This window comes from Lichenostomus cassidix, chromosome 9 (genome assembly GCF_008360975.1).
Source record: "Lichenostomus cassidix isolate B80296 chromosome 9, HeHo_3.0, whole genome shotgun sequence".
NCBI lineage: Eukaryota > Metazoa > Chordata > Aves > Passeriformes > Meliphagidae > Lichenostomus > Lichenostomus cassidix.
In genome coordinates, this window is record NC_139490.1 from 3373504 (window position 1) to 3399214 (window position 25711).

A 25711-nucleotide genomic window follows, 5' to 3' on the forward strand; every position below is an offset into this window, starting at 1 on the left:
TTATCTCCTTTTGGCTTATCACAGTCTGATTCATTTATCCTCCCCTTCAGGTTTCTAAGCACTCTCTCAAGCAGAACAGCAATGCTACCTTTGGGTTTGATTGTTGCTTTTCTTTTCTTGTATATCTTAACATATCAGTTTTTAAGGCAACCCCCCCATTCCCCAACACAAGCTCACACACACACACCCTTGAACATGCCAGAGAGAGATAGGGCCAAATTTATGGATTTACTGAGCTGAAATTCCTGTCACAAAACTGTTTCCATATGGCTCCTCTTCTGCTGGGAGATTTTATATGCTGTGTATGAAGTGTAAGTAAATCCTGCTGTTCAGATGGCACCCAGCTCCTGCTGGGTGCACAGAGCACTTCCCCTTCACTTTGGGCCTCTCCAGGGGCACCCACAGCCTGGTGGCCTCTCTGTCTGTCACAAGGTGGCCACGTTTTGTCCCTGAGATGACGAGAAAGAGTCCGAAAAGGGGAGCTTTAGGGAGAAGGAAGTGTCAGAGACCTTCCTCTGCTGTCCTCCATCCCATTTCCAAACATCTCGAGATGGTCTTGGCCAGCTGGCTTTGGGGTGGGTTTTATGGGGTGGTGGGACAGTGACTGGGTCAGTGGGGTCTGGGCCACTTCATCCTCTGTTTCAGCTGCCAGGACTGGTTCAGCCCAGCAGCCAAACCAGCAGCCTGGAACCCCTAAAAGGGGAGCTTTTGCCACCACTGCTCACCCCCTCACATGGTGAGGCTGAAGAGGGTCAGCCACCACCAAAGGCAGTGGTTTGTCCCCAGCAAGGACTTACTGAGCAGTGGAGAAGGAGCAGGGTCAGCCTTGTCTGCAGGTGAGGCCTTACCTGGCTGCCTGCTTACCTCAGGGTGATTAAATCAAAATAAATCAGTTCAGCCCCCTCAGGGCAGCTGTACTCGGAGGAAGCAGGATCTGTCCTGCAAGCAGGGCTCAGCTTGCAAAATGAAGACTGAGTAGGATGCTTGTCCCTCCATAAACACCTTAGAGAATGAATTCCTGGGAGAGAAAAGTGCTAGGTAAGCCCATGGACAAGATTTTTACAGGAACAAGTGAGGTCGAAGTGCTCATGAATGCATTTGGGTTGTCATTTAGTGGTATTTTAAGTGGAAGAGGTGGGAGGAGGTGAGCCTGGTCAGTTTTTCATTTTCCAGCCACAAAACTTGGCTGCTGGAGTTATGGTTTGGATGGAGAAAACAGTGTCATGAGGGTATTTGCCACAGCAGGTGTAGGTGTTGTGCAGGTATGGATTCATTCCTGTGGACTCCTTGGCAGCAAATACTGCACCCACAGCCCTGGAAAGCCTTAGAAAAACACTCAAACTTGGCAGTTTTGCTCTTTACCACTTCATATTTTCTCCAGTGTGAAGTCATGGTTGATGTGAATAAAAAAAATTATTTTGATAAGACTCAAATCTCTTTTTATTTAGGTGCTCTAGAGCTCACAGCTGACAGGACTGGAGACCCTTTACCCTGTTCTTCTTTACAGCTTTGCAGTGAAGGACTGGGAGGTCTGCCCCATCCCTGGAAGTGTCCAAGGCCAGGTCGGATGGGCTTGGAGCAGCCTGGGATAATGGAAGGGGTCCCTGCCATGGCAGGGGGTGGCACTGGATGGGCTTTGAGGTCCCTTCCAGCCCAAACCATTCTGTGGTTCTGTGTCCTGAGGCACTTGGGAAATGAAACCATGCCAGGAAATTTTTCACTGTAGTGTTTAACAGCTTGGAGTAGAGCTTTGTAGGATGGAGCCTGTTATCTACTAAAGTTATTAAATGAACCAGTAAGAGGCAAAAGTGTGAAAAAAGAACACTAATGAGTTATTTTTTGCTTTCCCTGAAACCTGCCTGTAACAGGAACAGACGTGTCACTGGAAAGCAACTCAATCACTGCTTGCCTTATGTCCTGAAGATCTTCCCTTTACAAACTTACCTCATCCAAGGATTTCCAAGGCTGCTATCTTTATTTGAATTACTATGTTTTACTAACATCTACCGTGTAATTTGTTGTTTGCCTGTTGTCATGTCACAGAGCATTACAAGCTTTACTCCGTGCTGTAATCATTCTCAAATTAAAGCTTTAGCTGCTCTGAGAAACCTTCATAATATGCAGGTTTAACAGATGCTGTTTGATAGCGATTTCATTTAATTTACTCAAATAGAAAAAGAATCGGCAAATAACTCAATATCTCGTATCAGCAAGGAGTGAGTTCTTGCTTGGAGCTAAATCCTTTGTAGACCTCAGATTGTCGAGCTGCAGAGCCAAATTGTCAGCCTTGGAAGTGTCATGTACAACAAAGTGCTGCTGTTCCTTGGAAACCTATTTGCAACCTATCGTGTCAGAAGTCCAATTGCAGCTCTACATCCCTAACGGTGCTTTTATTTTATTTTTTTTGTTTTTAATACTGTCAAATCAAACTCAGCCCTGCAGACTGAAGTGGTTACATGTTGTGTGTTCTCAAGATGGCAGGAGGTGACACGAGGGAGTTTGAGGGTCTTCTGTGGCAACTTTGCCAAATGGTGGCACGAAACTTCACTTGGCTGCACAGAAAAGTGACAAAAAAAGCCCTGCCCTATTTTAAATCCACATGAAGCAGAGGTTTTTCTCTCCTGTTCCCTTCTCCTGCACAGGCACTGGAAGAGCAGAGCAGCCAGGTTTAGAGAAAAACTCCTTCAGCCCTTCCCCAGGGTCCCTCAAACCCTGACTCCAGGGTTGTTCAACTGATGCTGACTTTTCTCTGGGGCTCTGAGAGAAGTTGCCTTGTACAGAGCAGGGGAAGGAAAAGCTGGGCTGGAAGCAAGTGAGGAATGTTGGTCATCTGTCTCAAATCAGACAGTAATTAGTAAAATGCTCAAACTGAATTAGAGCTCAGATTGTAAGGAAATGGGTATAGCTTTAAAAATTTTATTTGAAGATAAGCAGAACCCTAGAGGACACATTTTCTAATTTACCTACAGAGCATTATTCACCAGAATTTTGGGATAATGAGTGCTCCAAAGCATAACCTCAGCCTGGTGCAGAATGTCAGTTCTTAACCCAAATCAGACCTGTCTGAACAGTCCTTGGCCTGTTTTGGTGTGTGCCAAGTCTTTATTTGGGCAGGATTCTTCCAGCAGGTACATATTCCAGATATAAGCCTGTAAAACACAGGGAAATATTCGAGGTGGAGGCTTCTGTAGGAACTTCATAAAAGTTTTTCTAAGTATTTGCCACTTAGAGCAGCTTATCCTTGAAAAGGTATGTTATTGTTCAAGAAGAGGAAAAAGCCTTGATGTACAACATGAATGGCATATGTTTATAGACTGAAAGATGTCTTTGGGGGCTCTTCAGTGTTTATTTCCTCTAGAGCCTTTTAAATATTCATTGTTTTGTGGTGAACTCCATCATTGTGTGTGTTTATGGATTCACACATACTGGAGTGCTAATTGCTCTTGTTTAGAGAACTCTTGAAATCTGTTCAGGTACAGCAAAATAAAAATAAAATGTACTTTTTTGTCCTACTTCCAATGTAATACAAGCTCGGTTTCCTGCTGTTTAAAGCATTGTCGTTGCTCTATGAAAAATGTTTTCCAGCAACAGAGGAAAGAGCACCCAGGAAGAAAAAAAACAGCTTCACTGTACACCAAATGCTGTCACATTTTTTTCCCAGTCTAATCTCTTACAGCTGCTTCGTCGTTAGTTGTAACAATGGCAGGTAAGACCATTTTCAGGCAAAAAGTGACCTTTCAGTTGACAGTGTGCTCTAATTGGTTTCAGTGATAGACCCCTGCACAAGTGGGAATGGAGGATGCTCACAAATCTGTCAGAATGAGAGAGGAATTGCGAAATGCGAGTGTCACCCAGGGCATTCTCTTTCTGCAGACAAAAAGTCCTGTTTAGGTAAGAAACTCTGGGCTCTTTACTGTGAAGAAAGTTATTAATCAGTGCTCTGGATTACTGAGCTGACAGTGGGAAGGAGTATGTTGTACAAACAGGTGTGTGCATTTTGGAACAGCATTTCTCCCTGTGATATTTACATCAACCCATGGTCTTGAAGGACCTTTTTAGTGATGGAAATTCCTCTGTGATCTCTCAAGTCATGCTTTCTAGCAACTGGATCTGTGAATGCTGGAGTGTTATTCTTGTAGGGTCCCTTTAAAATAATGTCCCAGATACAGCTCCTGGAAGATTGGTTCAAGCAAAACTCTGAACCAGGTCACTGAAAACGTATTTAGAATTCAAAGGGCTTTTTAGCTGGAGAACTGTTTCCATATTAATGGAGAAACTACTGTGAAGGAAGAAGTCATGATGTGTAAGATTTCCAAATAGAGGAGCTTTAAAAAGTTGAATTCTGAAGTCCTGTATTTAGTCTGGGGTTGTCAGAAAGATCTGTAGTGTTTCTGACCCAGAATATGGGGGAATTAGAGATCAAAATACCTGCTTTCCTCTTTCAGTGAAACTCTTGGAAGATAGTTTAGCTGTTTTATGGAGTAAAAAGCGTTTGTGGACTTCATGGTGCACAGATTTTTAACATCCAAGTCAGGATCAGGGTGTGTGTATACACATATACATATTCAGACACTAATTTTAAAACTCCATTTGAAAACTTGGCCAAAATTTTGCTAATATTTAAATTGTCTCATACAGAGGGTGCTGGGTGCCTTTCAAAATATTTACTTCCAACCCTGAGTATTCTACTCAGTTGTCTGTAAGCCCTTCTGTGAGTAAAATGGCACATCTTAGTGATCCTCTCGTACTGGAATTACTCATGAGTAATTACTGAAAATAAAAAGTATTTTCAAGTAGTATGGACACTTCATTGATGATGAGTGTATGGAAACAACAGTGGGTTTAGCAGTAGGGTCAGCCTGTTATTCGTTTTATCTCAGATACACATTGACATTTCTGTTGATTTGTGTATAAACTGAATCACTGAGTTAACTTGCAGTGTTATATATTGGAACAAATTTTCTCCCCAGCCTCGTGGCAACAATCTTTTGAATCATTAAGCAGTGTGTCTTACCATGGATACACAATTATTGGTTTTTTCTCCTAGGAGTTACTCAATGTCTTTTGCAAAATTCAAGCTGTTGTTTGACTCTCTGGAAACCGAGCTGGAAGGAGACAGAGGGCAGCTGAAATGTCATACTTCAGGAAGAAACCTGGTTCAACTTTTTCTATTTAAAAAGAAGAGGAAAGAATATTTACCAGCGTTGGTCAGGACAGCCCACTTGCAAACTGACAATTAGACAAAAAGGAGAAATAACCCGTTTTATTCTAAGCAGCAGCTGCTCACATGGCTGCTTCAGAGAAGCTGTCATTTGTCCTGAAATTTTCATGAGCCAGTGTGTGGTGTTTGCACTGCCTGGGGGCTCTCTTTGCAAGAAACCTGATTGCATTCGTCAAACTGCTTGTGCTCCAGCGCTGGGCACAGCACATGTGCAGGGACAGAACTGCTGCAAAGTGCTTTTCTGGGGTAAAAAGTGAGGAGATTTCACACTGTTCCCTCCCATGCACAAGACGCTGCACCGATTGCAGAATCAGTGCAATAAATAATCTGTGTTTTGCCAGGGAAATGTCAGAATGGGAAGGAGCAGGAGATGGATCAGGGGTTTGCCATGTGATACCAGTCTTTGCACAGAGGTCGGTGTTTTGTGCAGCTGTGCTCCACAGCAGCTGCATTTAGTGTAAATTTTTGTGGTTTGGAGTTTTTTTAACTAATTACGTAGATTTTAGGAAGATGGGCATTTTTGGAAGCATTTAACTCCAAACTGCAGACTAGCAAGTGTGAAGCTGAGGAGCAGCCTGCTTGACAGAGGACTGGGGGAAGAGCAGCCTCCCCATTTGGGTCTCTGCACCTTTTTATTTTCCTTCCAGGTGGGGTGAAGCTGCTCTGGTTGCAGCTGTGCTGCTGCAGAAGCAGCTGCAGGATTCAGGGATGGAACAGAGATGATCTGTCTCCATTGTCCCTGCAGAAACCCAGCCACCACTTCATCCAGATCGCTTGACATTCAGAAAATAATCAGCTATTCCCTGCTCCATTAATTTAAATGTAGTGGCATTGAGGATGGGGTGATGATTTCAGAGTTTTGGAAGTTAGGGCTTTCTTCTGAGCTCTTCACATGAGATCTTCTTTTTGCCATTTCTCCTTTTACAGGAATAATAAATAGTTGCTTTGGCTGATACTGCAGATGTAATGCTTGATGCTGTAAATGTTCACACTGAGAAGTTCAAGGTCAATGGTGCTTGGAAAAAAAGATTGTTCTGGAGAATAATGTGAGCTCAGTGTTCCTGGGTTCATTGGGCTCTGTCCTTTGTAGACTGACATCAGGGTAATCCTTTCAGCAGATATTTGGAAATCCAGCCATATCCACGTCGAGCAGCGTTATTTTTTTATTCCAACATCCATCTGAATGGCTTTGCCTGTGTCTCTGCTTGCAGACATCGATGAGTGTGCAGAAGGCAGAGCCAGGTGTGCCCATCGCTGTGTGAACAGCCCAGGATCCTTCAGCTGTGCCTGCAGCCCTGGCTTCGAGCTGGGGGCAGACGGGAGGCAGTGCTACCGTAAGTGACACCTGCACAGCCCTGCAGCCAGGCTCTCCTGCCTGCACCCTGCTGGGCTTGGCTTCTAATTCCGTGGGATTAGCACTCCCAGCAAAATAAATGTATGCAAAAGCTTAGCTTTAATGCTATTTTCTTCCTCTGCTGCTGCTGCTGGGTTTGCAGGGTGACATGTTCCTAAGCCTGTGTTCACAGACCTTAATTACTGCCTTTCAAACAGCAAATAGCCTTGTTGGTTTATCTTCAGAGGCTGGTGAATTCTGCTGCAGAGCTACCAGAATACTGCTGCTCTATGAAATGTATTCATTCTTGCCCTCCACCTCCCCCTCCCAGCTTTCTCACAGACCTGATGCAAGAGAAAACCAGCGTGATGTTCTGCTCTTGTCTTTACCTGTCTGGGTTTGCTTATGTTTCTCCTGAGATTATTGACACTATTATGAGGATGCTTTTTAAAAAAGGAAAAAAAAAAGCAGCAAGATTGGGGATGAAAAAAACAGTTGAACAACTAAAATTTCCCAAACTAACGCGAGCCCTGTTGTCTTTCCTCACATACTTACCTCTTGCCAGCGGGGTTTCTTAATCAACACAGCTTTTCTGGAGAGGGGGAGACTGACTCCCAGCACTGTTAGCTGATAGGTGATCCCTGGCCTGCCCTTGAGGGCAAATTTAGATTAATAAAGGAGGTGATGTGGAAGAGTTGGGGTTATTATGGACCTAACATAAGCTCCCTGGAATGCAGACAAAAGCATGACCTGTTTCAGCAAAGAGGTGGGCACAGATCATTCAATCTAATAATACTGTGCAAGAGCTTTCAGCAGAGCTTCCTTAGCAAAATATGCTGCATGCCAGAGAATGAGTGCTTTATTTAAGAATGTGTGTGTAAGAAATAGTTATTAAGAATGAAATCAAGTTTCAAAGCATTAACATGCATTAAAAACAAAACCCAGTTATGTGAGAGACATCCTGGAGAGTTATTTCAGAGGTGATGGGGAACTGTGAGTGGTGCAATGGCAGAGGAAGTGTGATTAATATATAGATATGAAATGTTCTGTCATAGGCATAAAAAAGAGGTTTAGACCACTTAGATTTCATTGTGCTTTCCTGATAATATTTTTTCTGGATGTTCAGCAGATCTCAGGGGATGGTGATTCTCTGTGCCTCACGTACAATATTGCAGAGCAAACAATAAAAATAAAAACATTCTGCATATATTTATGATGAGGATTATCCCAGTGTTTGAGCAATTTACAATCTTTGTTTATTCTTTCATTTCCCCAGTGGCTGGGGAAGAGCTGTTATTTCAGTTTTACTGATGAAGAACTGAGACAAAGTAAATGATGAAGATCATGTATGAAGTCAGATTCGACATTTAATCGCTGGGTTTACTAAATCCCAGCTTAACACACTGGACAGGAGACAAGATTTCTTCTCCCTGGTGCAAATGATCACACAAGGCATGAGATGTAGCCCTCAATATTTATTCTCTTAATTTATACCCTCTTCCATCTGGAATTACATTTCTTGTTGGCAGCAGGTTGCTCCCTGGGAGCACAAAGGAGGGTAGGACCAGAGCCACCAACACAGATGTGTCTGGGGAAGTTCTGTGGCAGATCTGATGGCCACCACTCCGAGCTGGGGTGTTCCTGGAAGTACAGTGGCTCCTTTAGGAAGGGTGTTTCTCAGTTGCCCTACATAGTATGAGAAATTATTTCCTCTAGAAATAGCTCTGTAACAAGACAAGCTGGCTAAATCCTTCATGAGAAACTTTTTAACTAACCCTCCTGTTTCTTTTCATCTTGGAGAAATCAGCTGAAGTACCTGGGTGGGAGTGAGGTGGCCAGGTGTTCCCTTTTCCATATCAGGGTTCCCATTGGAAGTGGCCAAGATGTTGTGAGGACTGTGCAGTGCAGCCACGTGAGGAGGACATGGAATTTTGTCAGAGCAAAGGAGGCTGGCAATGGTATTGTGCCATCACCCTGTCTTAGCTGTAGGGGACAAACACAGCAGAGGAGCTGCTGTGTCCTCCTGGAAGGGACATTCTAGGGCCAAAATCTGGAGATTGTGTTGCGTTGTGGTTGGGTGTCCATTTCACCAGCAGGACTCTGCTGAGGAGGTTTCAATGCCTTTGTGTTTGGATGTTTCAGAATCCAACTCTTTGCCATTCCCACGCAAAACTCAAAGCTGCTCTTTGGGAAGCGTATCAGGCTCGGTCCAGGTGCACCACCTGGGCTCCTCAGATGGTTCTTTCCCTCCTTTGGGGCAAGCACTGTGTCTGAACAAAGCAGAAATCTGAGGAAACCTGTGAAGGCTCCTTTAGCAGGAGGCAGCTTCACATGGCTGGATTGGAGAACATGCACTGCTCTGACAAACCGAGACAAACACCTGGAGCTCAGTGACTGCAAAGCCTGCTCTTCTGGGGAGGGGGTGTGAGGTGGTTATAGTCACTGCTACAGCACTCATGGCTGGTATTTTACAGCAGGCTGATCCTCCCCCGGGCTTGCTTTTTAACATCCTTTTGATTTATTTCTCTGCAAGGCATCGAGATGGAAATTGTCGACAGCTGCCGGGATGGGAACGGCGGCTGCTCCCAGCACTGCGAGCACACGGCGTTGGGACCTCGCTGCTCCTGCAGCCACGGCCACCGCCTCGCTGGGGACAGCAAAACCTGCTCAGGTAACCCTGCTGGGGACAGGGAGCCTGCAGAGAGCTGGAGCTCAGGGAAATGCCTCCCCGTGCCTTCCCTCCTTCTGCAGGTGTTAATTAACTCTGTCCCCTGGCGCTCCCTCAGTGCTGTTCCAGCTTGCCTTGCTCTGGGTGATGCTGAGATGTCACTGAGAGGGGAGGGATGGGAGGATGACACTGGTGCATCACCTGGTACCATGGCCGTGTCTCACTGTGGGCAGACCAAGCATCACAGGCCTGGCTTTGTTTCCCTTCCCTTCTCAGCCGGTGGCTGGGAAGAGCTTGGCTGTGGCTGGGAGCAGCAGCACAACTGCTCTGAAGTGCTTCATGCACAAACTCCACTTCGTGTTACAGAGTCTGCTGTGTTTCCATCAGATTTGCTCAGTGATGAGGTTACACTTCTGCCTGTGAGAAGTCTCACTTGGGAGGTGAAAGCAACAGAGTTAGATTTGGGTTTATTTTGAGTGAAGAGCTTTCATTCATGTTTTAAGCAATTCTACTATGAGATTTTTTTGTGTGTTTGGTTTTGGGTTTTTTTTTTTGTTTTGTTTATGGCTTTTGCCATGCAAACTGTATCTCACTCTGCTTTGGGCTTGCTGTCACTCTGCCATTGCAATTTTTAAGAATAGCCAGGAAGAGAAGGGGGATGGAAAAGGGAACAGGCATCACAAAGCAGTGTAGTGAGATATGATGAGAAGAGGTAGACAGTGGGAGCACTGATGAGTGTGAGAGGCATTACAGACAAAATGAGTCTTGCAAGGAAGAAAAGCCAAGTGCAGGAGAGAGGAGGAGCAGGGAAGCACTGAGGGCTGCAAGGGCGGATGGTGATGGAGCTTGAAAAGCAAAACAAAAAACGTCTGGGAGGCAGATTTGGAGCCAGAGCCTCGCAGGGGTGGGTGGGTTACACAGTCTTGTCTGTACAGCTGACAGGAGCCAAGGCAGCCTCCTGCCCACATCCCAGCTCAGTGACCTGCTGGTGGGGATGGCAGAGGGAAGCAGTTACTCCAGACACAGCAAGGGAAGGGGGAGAGCACAGAGGAAGGCTGAGGACACGAGAAGTTGCTCTTAGCAGCAAAAATCTCCTTTTTGTTGGATGCACATTTTGCATTCCTACACAAACAAGGGGCTGTTGCTGGAACCCAGAGCTCAGCATCACCTGATGTGCTGCAGAGGAGCTCAGCTTGTGACATTTCTGGAAAACACTGCCTTCAAATAACCTGCATTAATCATTTTCACACTGACCTCCTCACCTCGATTGATTAATTACATTTTCTTCCTCCTGTCCCTGTTTCCTCATAAAGTTGGTGCTCCTTCCAAGGTTAATTGAGACACTGACCTTCCCCATCTGCAGCTGCTCAGCCAGGCCACGTTCAGAAGCGTTTTGCAGACTCAGCATTGACAAGGTGGCCCTTGGATGGCCACTGACCTGCTCAGCAGGCTGACAGCAGCCAGGAGCCTGCAGTGCACAGATAACAGCTCAGCTCTCCTATCTAATCTCCAGAACAGTGGTGTCAATGATACCAGTTTCTGAATGGACGCAGAGCAGGAGGAGGAAACATGAAATCAGTTATCAAAAACTGCAGTTGCACCTGCCAGGCTGCTGCAGTCCAGAAAATGCCTTGTTGGATCAGGGCATTGTTAGTTTGCATTGAATAAGGTTAAATGTGAGGAAGTCTAAATGGTCAAACGTAGGTTACTGTTAAACAGAATGTTTTTGAGGGCTGGTGGCTCCTAGTTTTCTGTTTTTATAGAACCATAGAATATCCTGAGTCGGAAGAGACACGCAGGGATCATCCAGTCCAGCTCCTGGTGCTGCACAGACACCCCAACAACCCCACCCTGTGCATCCCTGGCAGCATTGTCCAAAGGTTCCTGGAGCTCTGGCAGCCTCAGGCTGTGCCCATTCCCTGGGGAGCCTGGGCAGTGCCAGCACCCTCTGGGGGAAGAAACTCTTCCTGATACCCAACCTAAACCTCCCTGACACAGCTCCAGCCTTTCCCTCAGGTTCTGTCCCTGGTCACCAGTGAGACCAGCTGGTGTTTTGTAAATCCCCTCCTGGCAGCTCAGACTTGTGGAGGAGATGTCTCTCCCGGGTCATGGAGGGTCCTGGCTGCTGTGGCAGAAGGTAGAAGTCAGCTGCTCTCAGGATTCAGGATTCAGACTGTGTTTATGGGGCTGAAGGAAGAGGAAGGTGCAAAGCAGTGAGTGCTGAGGCACAACAGCTCTGAGCAGAGCTGTGGCAGCAGCTCAGGCTGTGTCTGAACCTGCTGTCCTTTCCTTGCAGATGTGGATGAATGTGAGACTGGAGAGTCCTGCTGCTCCCAGTTCTGCATCAACTACGCAGGGGGCTATGAGTGTGCCTGCAAGGCAGGGTTCCAGCTCAGCGCTGACGGCTGCTCCTGCGACGGTGAGGCTGAGCTGGGATGGGCTGGGAGGGACCTTGGAGATCATCTCTTTCTACCCCTGCCATGGGCAGGGACACCTTCCACCATCCCAGGTTGCTCCAAGCCCTGTCCAGCCTGGCTTTGGACACTTCCAGGGATCCAGGGGCAGCCACAGCTTCTCTGGGCACTCTGTGCCAGGACCTCACCACCCTTACAGGGAAGAATTTTTTCCCAATATCCAATCTAAACCTGCCCTCTGTTAGTTCAAAGCCATTCCCACTTGTCCTACATCATTCCATGCCCTTGTCAAAAGTCCTTTGGTACCAGGGGCTCTGTCTAACTAATCACAGCCCAGGGTAGAAGAAATGCTGTTGAAGCCCTTGGCAAGGCTTTGTGAGCACTGCCCTCTCAGAGAGTCACTGACCCTATGCCAGCTTTGCTGATAAGGTTTTACAAATGTGTAATTAACACTTTGTGGGGCTGGAATGCAAATATAACCCAGCATCCAGTGTGGGGAAGTGGGAGCTGAGCCAGCAGAGAGAAACTTTTCTTCCTCTCTCCATGGACACTGTATATTGATGTGTGTTAAACACTCCTTCCACAAAAGAAGAGCCCTCAAAATAACTGGAGGATCAACTGAGCTTAACAGCTTAAAGCATCTGTTTTCACTTGAGACAAAAACATCAGTGAAATAATCTGCTCCCCTGTTGCCCTGATATGTTTTCAAACCTCCAGTACCAGTGAGAAATGGAGAGTCCCAAAATGTGTAAGAAAAATTGTGTTTTCTTACATATAGAATAATTTGTCAGCTGCAGCCAGGCACAGCATGGGCTCTCCAAGCAGAGGCACTTGCTCCTAATCACCATTTGTGTCTGGATTTTCCAGATGTGGATGAATGTCGTCTGGAGAATGGCAACTGTGACCATTTCTGTGTGAATTCCCTGGGGTCCTACGAGTGTGCCTGTAAGGAGGGTTACAGGCTTGGGGAGAACAGATGGGCCTGCGTGGGTGAGTTATTCTTACAACTTGAGAGCCATTAAGCATTTCCCACTCATTTAAAAAGTGATTTTGGAGCTGGGATTTTCACAGATCCTGGGATTTTCACAGATCCTGGGATTTTGGGAGCCCAACTTGAGCCATCTCTGAACGTGGCCAGGGTAGAGCTACGTGCAGTGCGTGGATCCAAGTTCATCCTCCAGTAATGGGTTTTGCCAAAGATTAATGGGAGATGAACACTTAAATCCCCTGGACATGTTTGAAAACCTAAAGCTCCTGGTTTAGAAATAAATACTATTTTGACACATTTCTTGCACTATTTGATGAAGTTTAACATCCTGTGGAAAAAAAAAAAGGTAGCCAGATTTTGCTTTGATCAACCATGGCAAGTTTTCCATTAGTCAGTGACGTTATTCTGGATTTCTGCCAGTGTAACTAGTCCAGAGTTTAGCAGAGCAACTCAATTTTATAACCAAGTTTAGCACCTGCTAAACCTTAAGCACGAGTTTGATATTCTAACCAACACCAAATAGAAAGCCAACTGATTTCCCATCATTTTAAAGCTCGAATTTTAATGTTTCTGAAAATAAATTGCACAGCCGGCCTCACTTTCTATTTGTCATCTCCAAAACGAACAAGAGTAATGACCTTCATTAACTAAAAATAATCTCAAACTTCAAGTGAGGAAAATGAATCTCCTCATTTAATTTTGATTCTCCAGGAGCAGATTTTTTTTTTCCAGAACGAAATAAAAAGATGGGGGAGTTTTCCTCTTTTTTCTCTTTTTCTTTTTGGATAGCAGAAACTCTGTAAGCACAGTTGAGGAAATGCCTGGGCTGGGGCTGCTGGGCAGAGGTGTGACTGGAAAATGGAATGGCATCATAATAGTAAAAAAAGATGTAAGTGTGGAGGAAGGCTGAGGTGCTGCTGTGTTCCTGCCAGCCCTAGGTGCAGAGGAGGCTGATGCAGAGGAGGCAGCAGGGTTCCCTGGCGCCCCGGGGCTGAGATTCCAAGGGCCTCCCCAGCTGCTCCACTACGCCCTGGGGGCTGTGGCCGAGGATGGAGACCCCCGAGGAGAGCTCACCCTGGTGCACAGGGTCGGTGAGTGACCTGCAGGGCCAGCATGGCACACTGGGGGCATCATCTTGGGAAGAGGATTTGGGGCTGGGCTGGCTGGGCTCGAGGGTCAGCAGGAGGGTTGAACATTAATCCTGCTTTCTGCCCATCTCTGTGCCAGCAGGGATGAGCCATTGCCATGTGCCCCATCCCAAATGGGACAGGTTGGAGGGATGGGAGGGATGCAGAGGGAGGCAGGGAAAAGTGAGCAGGTCAGCAGGCAGTGGCTGGGAGGCTGCTGGGAAAACAGGACAACTACAGAGCCCCAGGGGCAGCAGCCAGAGGGATCTCATCATCCCAGGGTTACTGCAGTGCACTGAATCCCTTGGGAACCCTCCCTTTCTCCTGGAGCTGGGAGCATGAATCTGTGTTTACAAACCCTTTTATAACAACTGGAGGCTTTTTGGTGAAGATATTTGCATTTTGTTTGTGGAAAAAACAATCCTCTGAAGATTGGGCTTCCCTTGATGCTTTGTGCATGTTTTTCAGGTAAAGCACCAATCAATCCATGTATATATATATATATATATACACACACACATATACACATATATATATATATATGTATATATATGTATATCTACCACCAACCCATCCACATATTGCTCAGCTCCAGAGGTGGCAAACAGCACAGAAATGGGTGCAAAGCAGCTTTGCACCTACCTGGGCTTTGCATGATTCAGTCTTCCCACCCAAAGGTGGAAACTTCACAACTAAAGAGTTTTATGAGGTGAAACCCTCTGTTTGCTTTGCGCTGGGTGCTCGTGGGTTACCAGGGAGGATTTCTTGTTTTTCCTGTGTGTGTCCTGTGATTTTTATATAAACTCTAATTACCCATCCGACGACTGTGCCCTACAGGCAAAAATCAGGAGCTGGTCTTGACTTTAATAAAAAATTAACTTATTTTTATGAACAAAACTGTTAAGACCCTCCCAAATCACACAGCATCCAGCCGGACTCAACGACGCTGATAACCAGCTGGGAAACTGATAAATGAGATAACCACAGGCAAAATTATCAGGCCTAGAAACCACAATCAAATATTTATTGACCACTTTTTGCATGTTTTATTTATATTTAGCCACACAAATTCGGGTGTTATCAGTCATAGCTGAGCAGCTGCACTTTTTCTAAAGCTCAGGCTTTGCAGCATGCGGTGGTTTGTAGGAAAAAGTGATGGAGAAAAGGAACTTTAAATGCTTTATTAAGTTGTTTTGCCTCCCAAATAGAAATTTCTTGCTTATACTTTCAGACATTTTTATTATGCTATCTATATTATAAAAAAGCCTGCTTTAGCAGTAAGCTGGTGCAAGTAATTAAGTATTTTCTATAGCTTGAACAACTTTTTAGTGTGAAAGCATGATATTTTTAATGGTACTCTGTATTCTTCTCCTGAATTACGAATTTGTACCCCGTTCCAAGTGTGAGCACTGCCATTCTGAATATCCCTGAAAGCTTGGGCATTTGTTCAGCTACAGAAAGGGAACAGTTGGGTGCTCAGACCTAGAGGAAATCCAGCCTCACAGGGAAAATTGTTGGTGAAAAACAACCAGCCTGTGACTTACTGTAGGCTGAAATAAGCTGCCAGCTCACTTTCAGGTGCTGTTCAAAATCCCCTTCCAAAAAGCCTCCAGCCACAGCCATAAAGCCTTGAAGGCTCTAAAGTGTGTGGATGGGATCTTCAGTGCCACTGAAGTATTTTATCAGACAGTCACATTTATTTTCCATGCCTGCCTCAATAGACCCCACAAAGAGAGCATGAGGGTGCAAAGGGTAAAAGGAGAGTGGGCAAGAGAGGGAAAAAATGCATTTTCTTGTAAGGTTTCCTGTCTAAAACTCTTCATATCCATGAAGAAAAAACAAAGTGATAAACGTATATTTTGCTTTGTTTTTGTAGGATAATACCTAAACTATGTGGTTAAAAATATCAGTGAAATGTGTTTAAGTAGCACCACATCCACTTACTGCAATAAAACAGCAGGGATAGCCTAGCAAGGAGAGCAGGCAAGTCCCAATAAATATTTCTAATTATATATGTTATCAAGCATTAGGTGCAAATTCACTTTTTCTGAGGGCAAAACACTTGCTTTTAAAAAGCAGCTTGAATTGCTCTTTGCTGGAGAATGACAGCATTTAGGGGAGTAAATTCCAACTGAATTCCCAGCTTTCCTTTTACTTGGAGTCAAAGCTGTGAAGAGGGAAATTCAGGAATGTCCATTTCACTGTGCCTTTTGTGCCAAACTGGCGCTGTTTGCAGCCTAATGATAGGTAAGAGCTTGTGGAAGTGTTTTTGTCAGGCTGAGTGTGTGTTTTTCCCTGTCAGTGTGCCTGGGGGACACGTTTGGCCAGGACTGCAGCCTGAGCTGTGAGGATTGCCTGCACGGCGGTCACTGCAACAGCGAGCGCAGCGGCTGCGTCTGCCCGCCTGGCTGGGCTGGGATAACCTGCAACCAGAGTGAGTACAGGGGTGATCCTCCTGCAGGGGCTCTGCACCTGGGCAAGGGGAGGAACCTCCTGGGCTTCTCATCTGTGGAGCTCCTGAAGGAGCACAGCTGTCTCAGAATCCAGTTGATTGTGCTGGGGCACATTCAGTAGGAGCTGAAGGTGATGCCGTGGTACACAGAGGTTCCTGCACCCCAGGGCAGGTCAGGACAGAATTATCCCCTCCTAAATATTGGGTTGTTCTGCATTCCTGTTCGCTCTGCTGCTAAAAGCTGCCAAAGTTTGCTGGCCATGCTTCATTCCACAACTTTTCTCGGTGGCATCCAGAACTCTGTCCCAGCGGTTGGTGGGACAATCCAGGTGGACATGTATACTAAACTGGAGTTTTTCTATTGTAGTATCCCAATACATTGCCTTTTTAAATTTTTTTCTTACATTTTCCCTTTTTTTCCTTCTCATTCTTTTTATTATTAGCACCACTTTCTTGGAACAGTTAATTTTTCATATTGGAAATGGTATTTTTCAGAATTCTGTTGCCAATTCAGTGCCCTTTATAATAGCTTTTCACTCTCCTTACTCCTGTTTCCTGGCAGAAGATCTTTCTGATTCAGAAGGATGTGTCAAAATCCATTGGAAAGAGAGATTTCTTGATGTGCTGTTCTTCATCTGCAGTTTGGCAAAACTTGTCTGCTGCTTGTCTGAGACATCATACAGCAGATTTCCTCTGAGATGGGTCTCTCCATTCCGTGGTGTGTGACATGATGGCCCATCATTCTCAGAAAGTCTTTGCTGTCACTGGTGAGACAAAGAGTCGATGAAAATTTATTACTTGACATGAGTAGACAGCAATCTTCAGGTTAATTGCCATCAAGATTGTTTAGGAGACGTCATCACGCGGACAGAAATATAGAAAAATTGAAGTGTATGAAACCAACAGTCTGCCCATGGTTATTTTGGGAGACTGATGGTGGGTTTGGTTTGTAAACACTGGGGACAGCTAAGAGAATGGGAATGGGGAGGATTAAAATGATAATTTCCAGTTTGTCTAAGACAGTTCAAGCTACCAAGTTAGGATATTCTTCCTTCTGTTCCTGGTGTTGAGGTGGTTCAGGATACATTATAAAAATTTCAAGGGGATATCCAAATTCTGTAGTTCATTTCATAAAAAACAACATTTCTGATGTGTATTTGCAGTAGATATCCATGCATCTAATCTAATGAAATTCACCTCTGGAATTTAGGGAACTTTAATAGTACTGTGTAATTGAGCCAAACCTGCTGTCTGATGAAGTCAGCATGGACAGTGATAAATGCAATATCTAATCTGTATTAATTAGTCACATGTGATTGCTTTCACTCTTTCCTGTTGCTTTTTTCATATACAGCACAATTCATGGGTTTAGGGGAAGTGGGTTTAGGGGAAGCTAAAACAGTGGAGAAAACTGGAACTAAATTTCTCTAATAATGCACCAAAGAAGCCGAATGGAAATTGATGTGAAATGTCAACTTTCTTAATGTACATTGATAAAATGTCAGTGAAGTCAGATGACTCCAGCAGCTGTATTCACTCAGCCAGCTCAGGCTGCAAACAGCAGAACGAGGCTTCATCTCACAGTTTGTTTTTGCTGTTGTGGATCCATTGCTGCCGTGATCACCTGGGGAATTTCAGAAACTACATTTGAAAAGCACAGCATTATTTTCATAATAGTATTTGGGAGAGAAAAAAGAATGTTTAAGATATTTATCTCCAGACACTCGAAGCTATGTTCTGATGTTTAAGCTTTGGGTTTGACAGGCAATGGTTTTTGAGCCCATGCTTTGTGGAGAGGGTTGGATACATGACAGTATTTCCCAAAGCTTGGTTAATTCAGTTGTCCTTTGAAATATAAATATCAGGTGGATGTTCATTGCCTTATAGAGGAATGTAACTTTGTTTAGATCTTGCTCAACCAAAAAAAACTCTCTCCTTGCTTAGTTTTCACAGAATCACAGAATCAATTGGTCTGAAAAAGACCTTTGAGATCGAGTCCAACCTATGACCCAACACCACCTTCTCAGCCAGACAGTGGACCTAAGTGCCACATCCAGTCTTTCTTAAACACCTCCAGGGACTGTGACTCCACCACCTCCCCTTCCGGTACCAAATTACCCTTTCTGTGAAGAAATTCCTCCTGACGTCCAACCTAAATCACCTCTGGCATCTTAAGGCTGTGTCCTCTTGCCTGTTGCTGATTGCCTGGGGGAAGAGACCAACCTCACCTGGCTACAGCCTCCTGTCAGGGAGTTGTAGAGTAATAACCTCTCCCCTGAGCCTCCTCTTCTCCAGACTGGACACCCCAGTTCCCTCAGCCCCTCCTCGCAGGTCTTGTCCCAGACCCTTCCCCAGCCTTGCTGCCCTTCTCGATGACCACAGCCTTGTTTTGCCTCCTTCCCAGCAGAGGGGAAGGATTTCCTGGAGTGTTCACCCTGCCTGCTCTCTCCACAGCCTGTCCCCCAGGGACGTTCGGCCGAGGCTGTGCTGGTGTCTGCAGGTGCCAGAATGGAGGATCGTGTGACCCTGGCACAGGGCAGTGCCACTGCCCGCCCGGCGTGCTGGGCCGGCTCTGCGAGGATGGTATGGCTTCATCCCTGCCTCAGCCTCCCCTCTGCTCACCCTTTTCCTTTATTGTAAATAACGAGGCAAACAGAGGGTGAGAATGAGGAATGGCTGGTGAGGCTGTGCAGAGCCCCAGCTCAGCCACAAACCCCTCTGGAGCTGGGCTTTGACCCGCAGCAGCTGATGCCTCTCTGTGTTTGTGCACTCCAAAGGTTGCCCGAAAGGTTTCTTTGGGAAGAACTGCAACAAGCCATGCAACTGTGCCAACAAGGGCCACTGCCACCGGCTGTACGGAGCCTGCCTGTGTGACCCTGGGCTCTACGGCCGCTTCTGCCACCTCAGTGAGTGCCCAGCGCCTCTCGGGTGTGGTTGGTGTGTGCACAACGTCAGGGACAGGCTGGGAAACATTCCACATCGTGTGAAAGGGGATGGCAAAATGGGACTGACTTTTTACACAGGACAAGGAGAAACAGATTTACTAAAAGAGTAGGGATTTAGCTGAGATGTTGAAGTTCTTTGCTGTGAGGGTGGGGAGGCCCTGGCACAGGTTGCCCAGAAAAGCTGTGGCTGTCCCTGGATCCCTGCAAGTGTACAAGGCCAGGCTGGACAGGGCTTGGAGCAACCTGGGACAGTGTAAGGTGTCCCTGCCCGTGGCAGGTGAGTTGGATGAGATGATATGTAAGGTCCCTTCCAGCCCAAACCATTTTATGATAAAATGAGCAAGACTTTGGATTCTGCAGTGGCCTGGGAGTAGCAGGAGGAGAGGACTTTTGATTTGTGCCAGGAAGCCCCAGAAGCTTCATTAATCTTTCCTTCTAGTGATTAATCTTTGCCACAAGGACTGAGATTTACTGATGCTCAAAGGTGAGGACTGTAGGTGGGGTCGGGGTGGGGTGGACAGGTTAACAGTAAGGTTATTCCTTAGGTTAGATCTGGCTGGAGATGGTTAGTGGGTGCTGATGAGGTTGGAGTGGGAGCTGAGGAGCAGGGCTGGCTGGGGCAGGATGAGGATCAGACATCAAATGGAATGAAAAGAATTAAAACAAAAACTTTGCAAAATAGATTATCGAGTTTCTTTGTACTTACAGGTTTTGTTTGTGAAATCTGTACAGGATTGAAAGTCTTTTGTGTTTTGTTTTGTTTTGTTTGGGGTTTTATTATGAAAGCTTTTGTCTTGGAGCGCATTCAAATATTTTTTCATTCAGAAAATTAGCAGAGTTTGCTTTGAAATGTTTCTGGTTCTTGCATTCACCACGTATTGCTTGACATGAAGTGAATGACCTAACACAGGAATCATGCAAACTCTTCTTTTCCCCACCCACACACGAGCAGGCACCCCCATGGGAATGGGGGATGTTTCAAAGTGAAACGAAGGTTCTGCTTCTTGCAGCAGTTGCATTCTGCAGCAGTGTGCAATTTCACCCAGCTCCTGCATAATTCCAGAGCTAATCCTTCCTATTTCCCTGGCTGCAGGCTGTCCCAGGTGGGTGTTTGGCGCAGGCTGCTCGGAGGAGTGTCAGTGCGTGAAGGAGCACACGCTGGAGTGCAGCCCCAGGAACGGCTCCTGCACCTGCAGGCCTGGGTACCACGGCAGAAAGTGTCAGAAAGGTATCACAAAACCACGTTCTCCACATCTGTTTAGTTCTATGTCTGAGTAATTTCTCATTCTTCCGCCCATCTGTTTTGTTTGGCTGCTGCTACCTGATATATTCACATCCTACTAATGATTTTGTGGGGTTTTAACACTGCTAGCAGAGGGTTGCAGGAACACTGAGGGGAATAGAGCTTAAGAATGCAGGAGTTTTATGATCAAATGACAACAAAAATCCAGAATTCAAATTCTAATACAACCCTGAAAAATTAATTTTGTGTGAATTTCCATTTTTGTTCCCTGCTTTTTCCACACAGACAGTAAGTAAGTGGCAAAATCTCTGTTTTATGGCAGCAGGATGATTTGTAAACAGGTTCAGTAATGCTGCTTTTCCTTCAGATTTGCAGCTCTTTGAATTCAGCTTATTCTTTGTAGTTTTTCGGGGTAGTTCAAAGAGAATTGTATCCCACATTCATGTTTGCATGTCTCAGTAGCCCTTTCCAGACAGCAGTAGAGTAACACTACAAAGATTCTCCCTTCAGATTTTTCTCTGGGTAGGCAGGAACGTGTTGGATTTATGGCAGTAGTTCTGATGGGTTTGGTGGAGAACAATAGTGACAATATTTGATATTTTTATCATTCTTGGTGATGGGCTCAGTTGTGGCAGGGAGCATCCCTTGCTCAGCACTGCCTTTGCACCAAGGCAGAGAACAGCAGTACTTACAGACATATGAGAAGAGAATTCTGTAATGTATTTATTGAATATATCCTCAATATCTAATTGAATAAATCCTTAAGCATCCTGTCACTCTGTTTCTGGGTTACATTTATGCAGTAACCTCTTTGAAATGTAAGCATTTATTAGGTATTTACACTTTGTTAACAACACCTCTGAAATGTACATTATAATATATTTTCTTCCAGTTTCTGCTAAATTATTTTCTGGTTCTGATTCAGTTTTCTGAACTCTTCCTTTTTTTATACATATTCTGTATCTGCTTCCATTTCCAGAGTGCACACCAGGGTTTTATGGGGCTGGTTGCAAGCAAAGGTGCAGCTGCCCTGCTGATGTTCTGTGTGATCCTGAGACAGGAACCTGCAAACATCCATGTCCACCTGGCTTTCATGGAGAAAAATGCCATTTGTGTAGGTACTCACTGCACGTTTCCCTGGGAGGTACACCTTGGATGGGAAAGCTTATTCAGGAAACTTAGGTTCAGATACAGGAGTTGCAAATAAAAGGGCACATTTGTTGTTGATACGAGTTGGCAGTTCCCCACTGAAACCAAGCTGGTGTTTGGAGCCTGGCAAATGCTGTCTCTCTCTCTCTCTCTGCTTGCAAAGGTCGAGGCACAAGGCTGAGGCTGTTACCCAAACTAACATTTGTCCAGGGAACAATAGTTGCTTTTAAAGCTTCAGGCACAGATTTTCCAGGGCACTGTTGCAGTTAGTTACAGACCAGCAGTTGCTGAGACACTAATGCTAACATTGATCACTTCTACCAGCACAACTCAGTCTAAAATTGGTGGTCGTGGTGTCTCCTAATATCTTCAAAATGCTTCTAACCATGACTTTGGGGTTTTTTGTCCAGCTTGTCAGCCTGGCAGCTTCGGGATGGGCTGCAGGCAGAGGTGCAGCTGTGGAGGAGCTCCGTGTGATCCGAAAACAGGGCAGTGTGTTTGCCCAGCTGGGAAGACTGGTGCTACGTGTGAGCAAGGTGTGTGAGGTGCTGGACCAGGATAGTGAGTGCCTGGCTTTGGAAGATGTGAAAAAAGCAGAATTTTGCTGTTTCCCAAACCAATAAGCAAACAAATTGTGATGGAAATTGGGAGAGAGCCTTGGGTGTCCCTTCAGCAGTGTTTCTGTGTGCTGCAGTGTGCTGGCAGGGCTGTAGGCCTGTAGAGATAATGTAACAATCCAGCTCAGTTTTACTATTATTTTTAAATTCTTCAGGGTAACAGCACAAATCTATAACTGTCTTGAAATAGAAAATAGCACTGGTTACTCCTGATGTGCTTCTCCTCCAGATTGCCCTGATGGCCAGTGGGGACCAGACTGCCAGAACTCCTGCGAGCCTTGTGCCAACGGGGGACAGTGCAACAGGGAAACTGGAGCCTGTGACTGTCCCCCTGGCTACACTGGGCCATCCTGCTCTGCCAGTAAGTCTCTGCATCACCCTTCCCCATGAAGAGAAAGTCAGATTGAAAAGCCAGGCTGTGGTTTGATGTCTGCCTTCTTACTTTTTTTTGTGAGATAAAACATGGTGATCCAAGATTAAGTGCCCTTCATCTCCAGGAATTCCCCAGGTTGGATTTGACATTATTTGTGGGAGGGAGATTGCAGACAAAAGCACACGATCAGCTAAACTGCATCCCAAATGGATGTTATCATTAGACCTAATTTATGGCAATCTGTACTTAGAAATACAGTGTTTAATAGCCCCAGCACTGGTGGTGTAATCCTGGCTGTTTGGCAAGAGGTGTGACCAGCTGGCCTACATGGCATCACTCCTGAGTTATGTTTGCAGCAGCACTCCCTGGTGTATATCATTTAGGATTAAATAATACTGAAGATGAAGGAGCAGCACCAGTGCTACCCCTGCAGCCAGAGGCCATGGGAGTGCACTCAGGCAACTGTTCTGTGCTGCTCTTCAGCCTCTGGGTGTTAAAAGGCTGCCAGTGTGTGGCTGTTGTGCTGCGCAGACAGGCTCTCAGGGACAGCCCTGCTCTGTGCAAGACCTCAGTGGTGGCACATCTTTCATTCTTGTTAGTGACAAACTGGCTTTTGAGGAAGGTTTGCTCAGCACCTTTTCCTCCTCTGGGCCAGCCTGATGCACAGGAGTACCCAAAAGTCACTCAAGCTATTCCCAAATCCCAGAACTGAGCCTTGGACACCCAGGGTGCAGATCCCAGACATTCCTTTCAGCTTGCCATTTTGATCCTGACCTCAGCTAAAGCCTGTTTTAGGGGATGAGCTCTTGCTGTCTGCTTGGGAAGCTCAGCCTGTGCCTGAGCTGTGACCCAGGTGAAGTCACAGTGTGTCTCTGTTTGCAGCCTGCCCTGCTGGGCACTATGGACAGAGCTGCCTGCTGCTGTGCAGCTGTGGCAGCAGTGCTCAGTGTCACCATGTCACCGGCGAGTGCTCGTGTCCCCCGGGCTGGACTGGCCACGACTGCACACAGCGTAAGTCAGGGCAGCTCCCAGGGACTGCTCATGGAGGAGCCAACTCTGTTTGCTCTTCGTTTATTACAGTTTTTTAATATAGTTTTGCTAATCTTATTGCTGCTGAAATGGTGTGTTTGTGGGTTTGCACAGGCTGGGTGGTTATAATCCTTAATTATCCAGGTTCAAAGCATTGAAATAGATGGCTGATGAAGCGCAAAGTATTGATATAAGCTCTTATTTCAACACTATGGATCCCTTTGCCCAATACCATCTGTCCCGTCAGCGTTTTGACTGACAGACAGTTTTGTTTTTCATTTTCAGTGCAGATTAGTTTTGAGATTAATTCTCCATTTCTCATTTTGTTTGGGGGAGATTTATTCAACAAGTGAGTGGCGTGTAGAGTTGTGTGTCTAAAGGTCACTTTTTAACTTGGGAATATGAATGCTGTGAGAAATTCTGTTCCCTGGAAGAGCAGAGCATCCTTCTGTTGACTTTAGCATCGCTCTCCATATTGGTGACTGTGTGAGAGAGTAGATTTGCCCTTTTTGGATGGCACCATATAAATGTGAAGCCATCCTGCTTGATTCCTTCCTTTTCCTGTGACACATCTCTTCTGCTTGATTCATTGTGATGCCTCTTGAAAAAAGCCAACAGAAGCCACACTTCTTTCTAAACTTGGTCTTAAACACTTAAAATCATTTAATTGGCAGCGTTGACAGCAGCAAGTTTTGCACCTGACTTCTCAGGCTCTGTACTGAAGAAAACTCTGGGAATATCTGAAGTTTCCACTAATATGCATATCTTAAAATTCAAACCAGTTGGTAGTGTGTAGAGACACTGAGATGGCTTTTCACAACTCCCTGGGCTGTCTAGAGAATTGAGAGACCATGACAAAGGAAAGCTTCTATTTCTATTCAGCATAAGATCTGAGAAAAATTGTTTTGCAGAGGTATCTCGGTAAGGCAGCTCTTCCAGCTACTGCAGACCAGGCATTAAACAGCTTCCCAACTCCAAAACCAGGTTTCTGTTGCCCTAATTGGCACTTTCATCTTCATCCTTACTCGAAAGAAAAGAGATGCTGTGGTGCATTGTTGTAATTGTGTCAGTGCCATGTGATTTTCGGGTGAAAGCAGTAAGCTGCTTTTACAAACATCGTGAGATTCCTCTGTGTCTGTGGTGCATTTCCCAGTATTTTCAGGAAAGCATGGGGGGTGCTCCCAAATCTGTCTGATTGGACCCATTAACCATTCTGATTATGCAGATTTTCACTGAGTGAGTCAATAGCTGATATTTTATTTCCATGAAGTTACAGATTTGTGACTGATGGGTATGGAGTGACTATGAATGATTGGTTTTATGTGGATGGGATAATACCTGCCTATGCCCAGCTGAAAAATTGTCTTTATTTCCATGATTTGTGCCCAGACTGCAACTGGGAGTTTATCCCAGACCTCCTGTACCATGCAGTGTATTTTGCATTGTCTCACTTAGAAGTGCAGCAGGGTTTGGGGCGGTGCTGGATGTGAATCCCTTTTCCATGCAGCCTGCAGCAGTGGCCACTGGGGCCAGGACTGCCAGAACTCCTGCGCCTGCGACGGCAGCGACGGCGGCTGTGACCCTGCCACGGGCTCCTGCTCCTGTGAGCCAGGATTCACCGGGGAGCACTGCCAGCTCCGTAAGTGACCACCTTCCCCAGCACATTCCCAAACCCAAATCCTGTTGTCCTGGTCATTCCCTGCAGGAACACTCATTCCCAGGCTGTTCTGCCCGCGCTCTGCCCGGCACGGTGCTCTCGGGTTTCACCCTAGTTACTTTCCCTAATTGGATTTCCAGAAAAGGTATTTTCTGGCTTGTTTTGGACCCAGCAGCTATTTTTAATGTTAGGACCTTGTGTGGAGTATAGGATTGATGTCTGTTTGGGTTGTGGCATAAGTTTCTATATTGGTTTTATATATTCAGTTTTAGGGCTGCACTATTACTTCATAAATCTCTATTTAAGGTCAGGCATATAGAAATACTTCACATGTACGTAACAGAGGAAAAACGAAGAAATTTTGGAGTCCTGTGTTCATTAACAACAATAATGTGCAATTGTCCTATCAGAGGCCCATGACCCTCACCTTGACAATCATCTCTAACTGAGCTCAACAAGAGATGTTTCAAGCTTATGAAAACAGGCTCATAGATA

General features: G+C 45.6%; 1 protein-coding gene across 1 annotated transcript in view; it reads left to right on the forward strand.

Annotated features, from left to right (window-relative positions):
• Positions 1-25711, forward strand: part of LOC146433077 (uncharacterized) — a 181452-nt gene that overhangs the window by 120755 nt on the left and 34986 nt on the right. Inside the window, exons 8-22 of the mRNA XM_085068977.1 lie at positions 3769-3891; positions 6433-6555; positions 9088-9225; positions 11519-11641; positions 12504-12626; positions 13557-13715; positions 16054-16185; positions 18658-18786; positions 18981-19109; positions 20242-20376; positions 21371-21505; positions 21951-22076; positions 22387-22518; positions 23413-23541; positions 25067-25198. Coding sequence (XP_084925103.1) covers positions 3769-3891; positions 6433-6555; positions 9088-9225; positions 11519-11641; positions 12504-12626; positions 13557-13715; positions 16054-16185; positions 18658-18786; positions 18981-19109; positions 20242-20376; positions 21371-21505; positions 21951-22076; positions 22387-22518; positions 23413-23541; positions 25067-25198 — 1968 coding nt within the window. The remainder of the gene's footprint in view (positions 1-3768; positions 3892-6432; positions 6556-9087; positions 9226-11518; positions 11642-12503; positions 12627-13556; positions 13716-16053; positions 16186-18657; positions 18787-18980; positions 19110-20241; positions 20377-21370; positions 21506-21950; positions 22077-22386; positions 22519-23412; positions 23542-25066; positions 25199-25711) is intronic.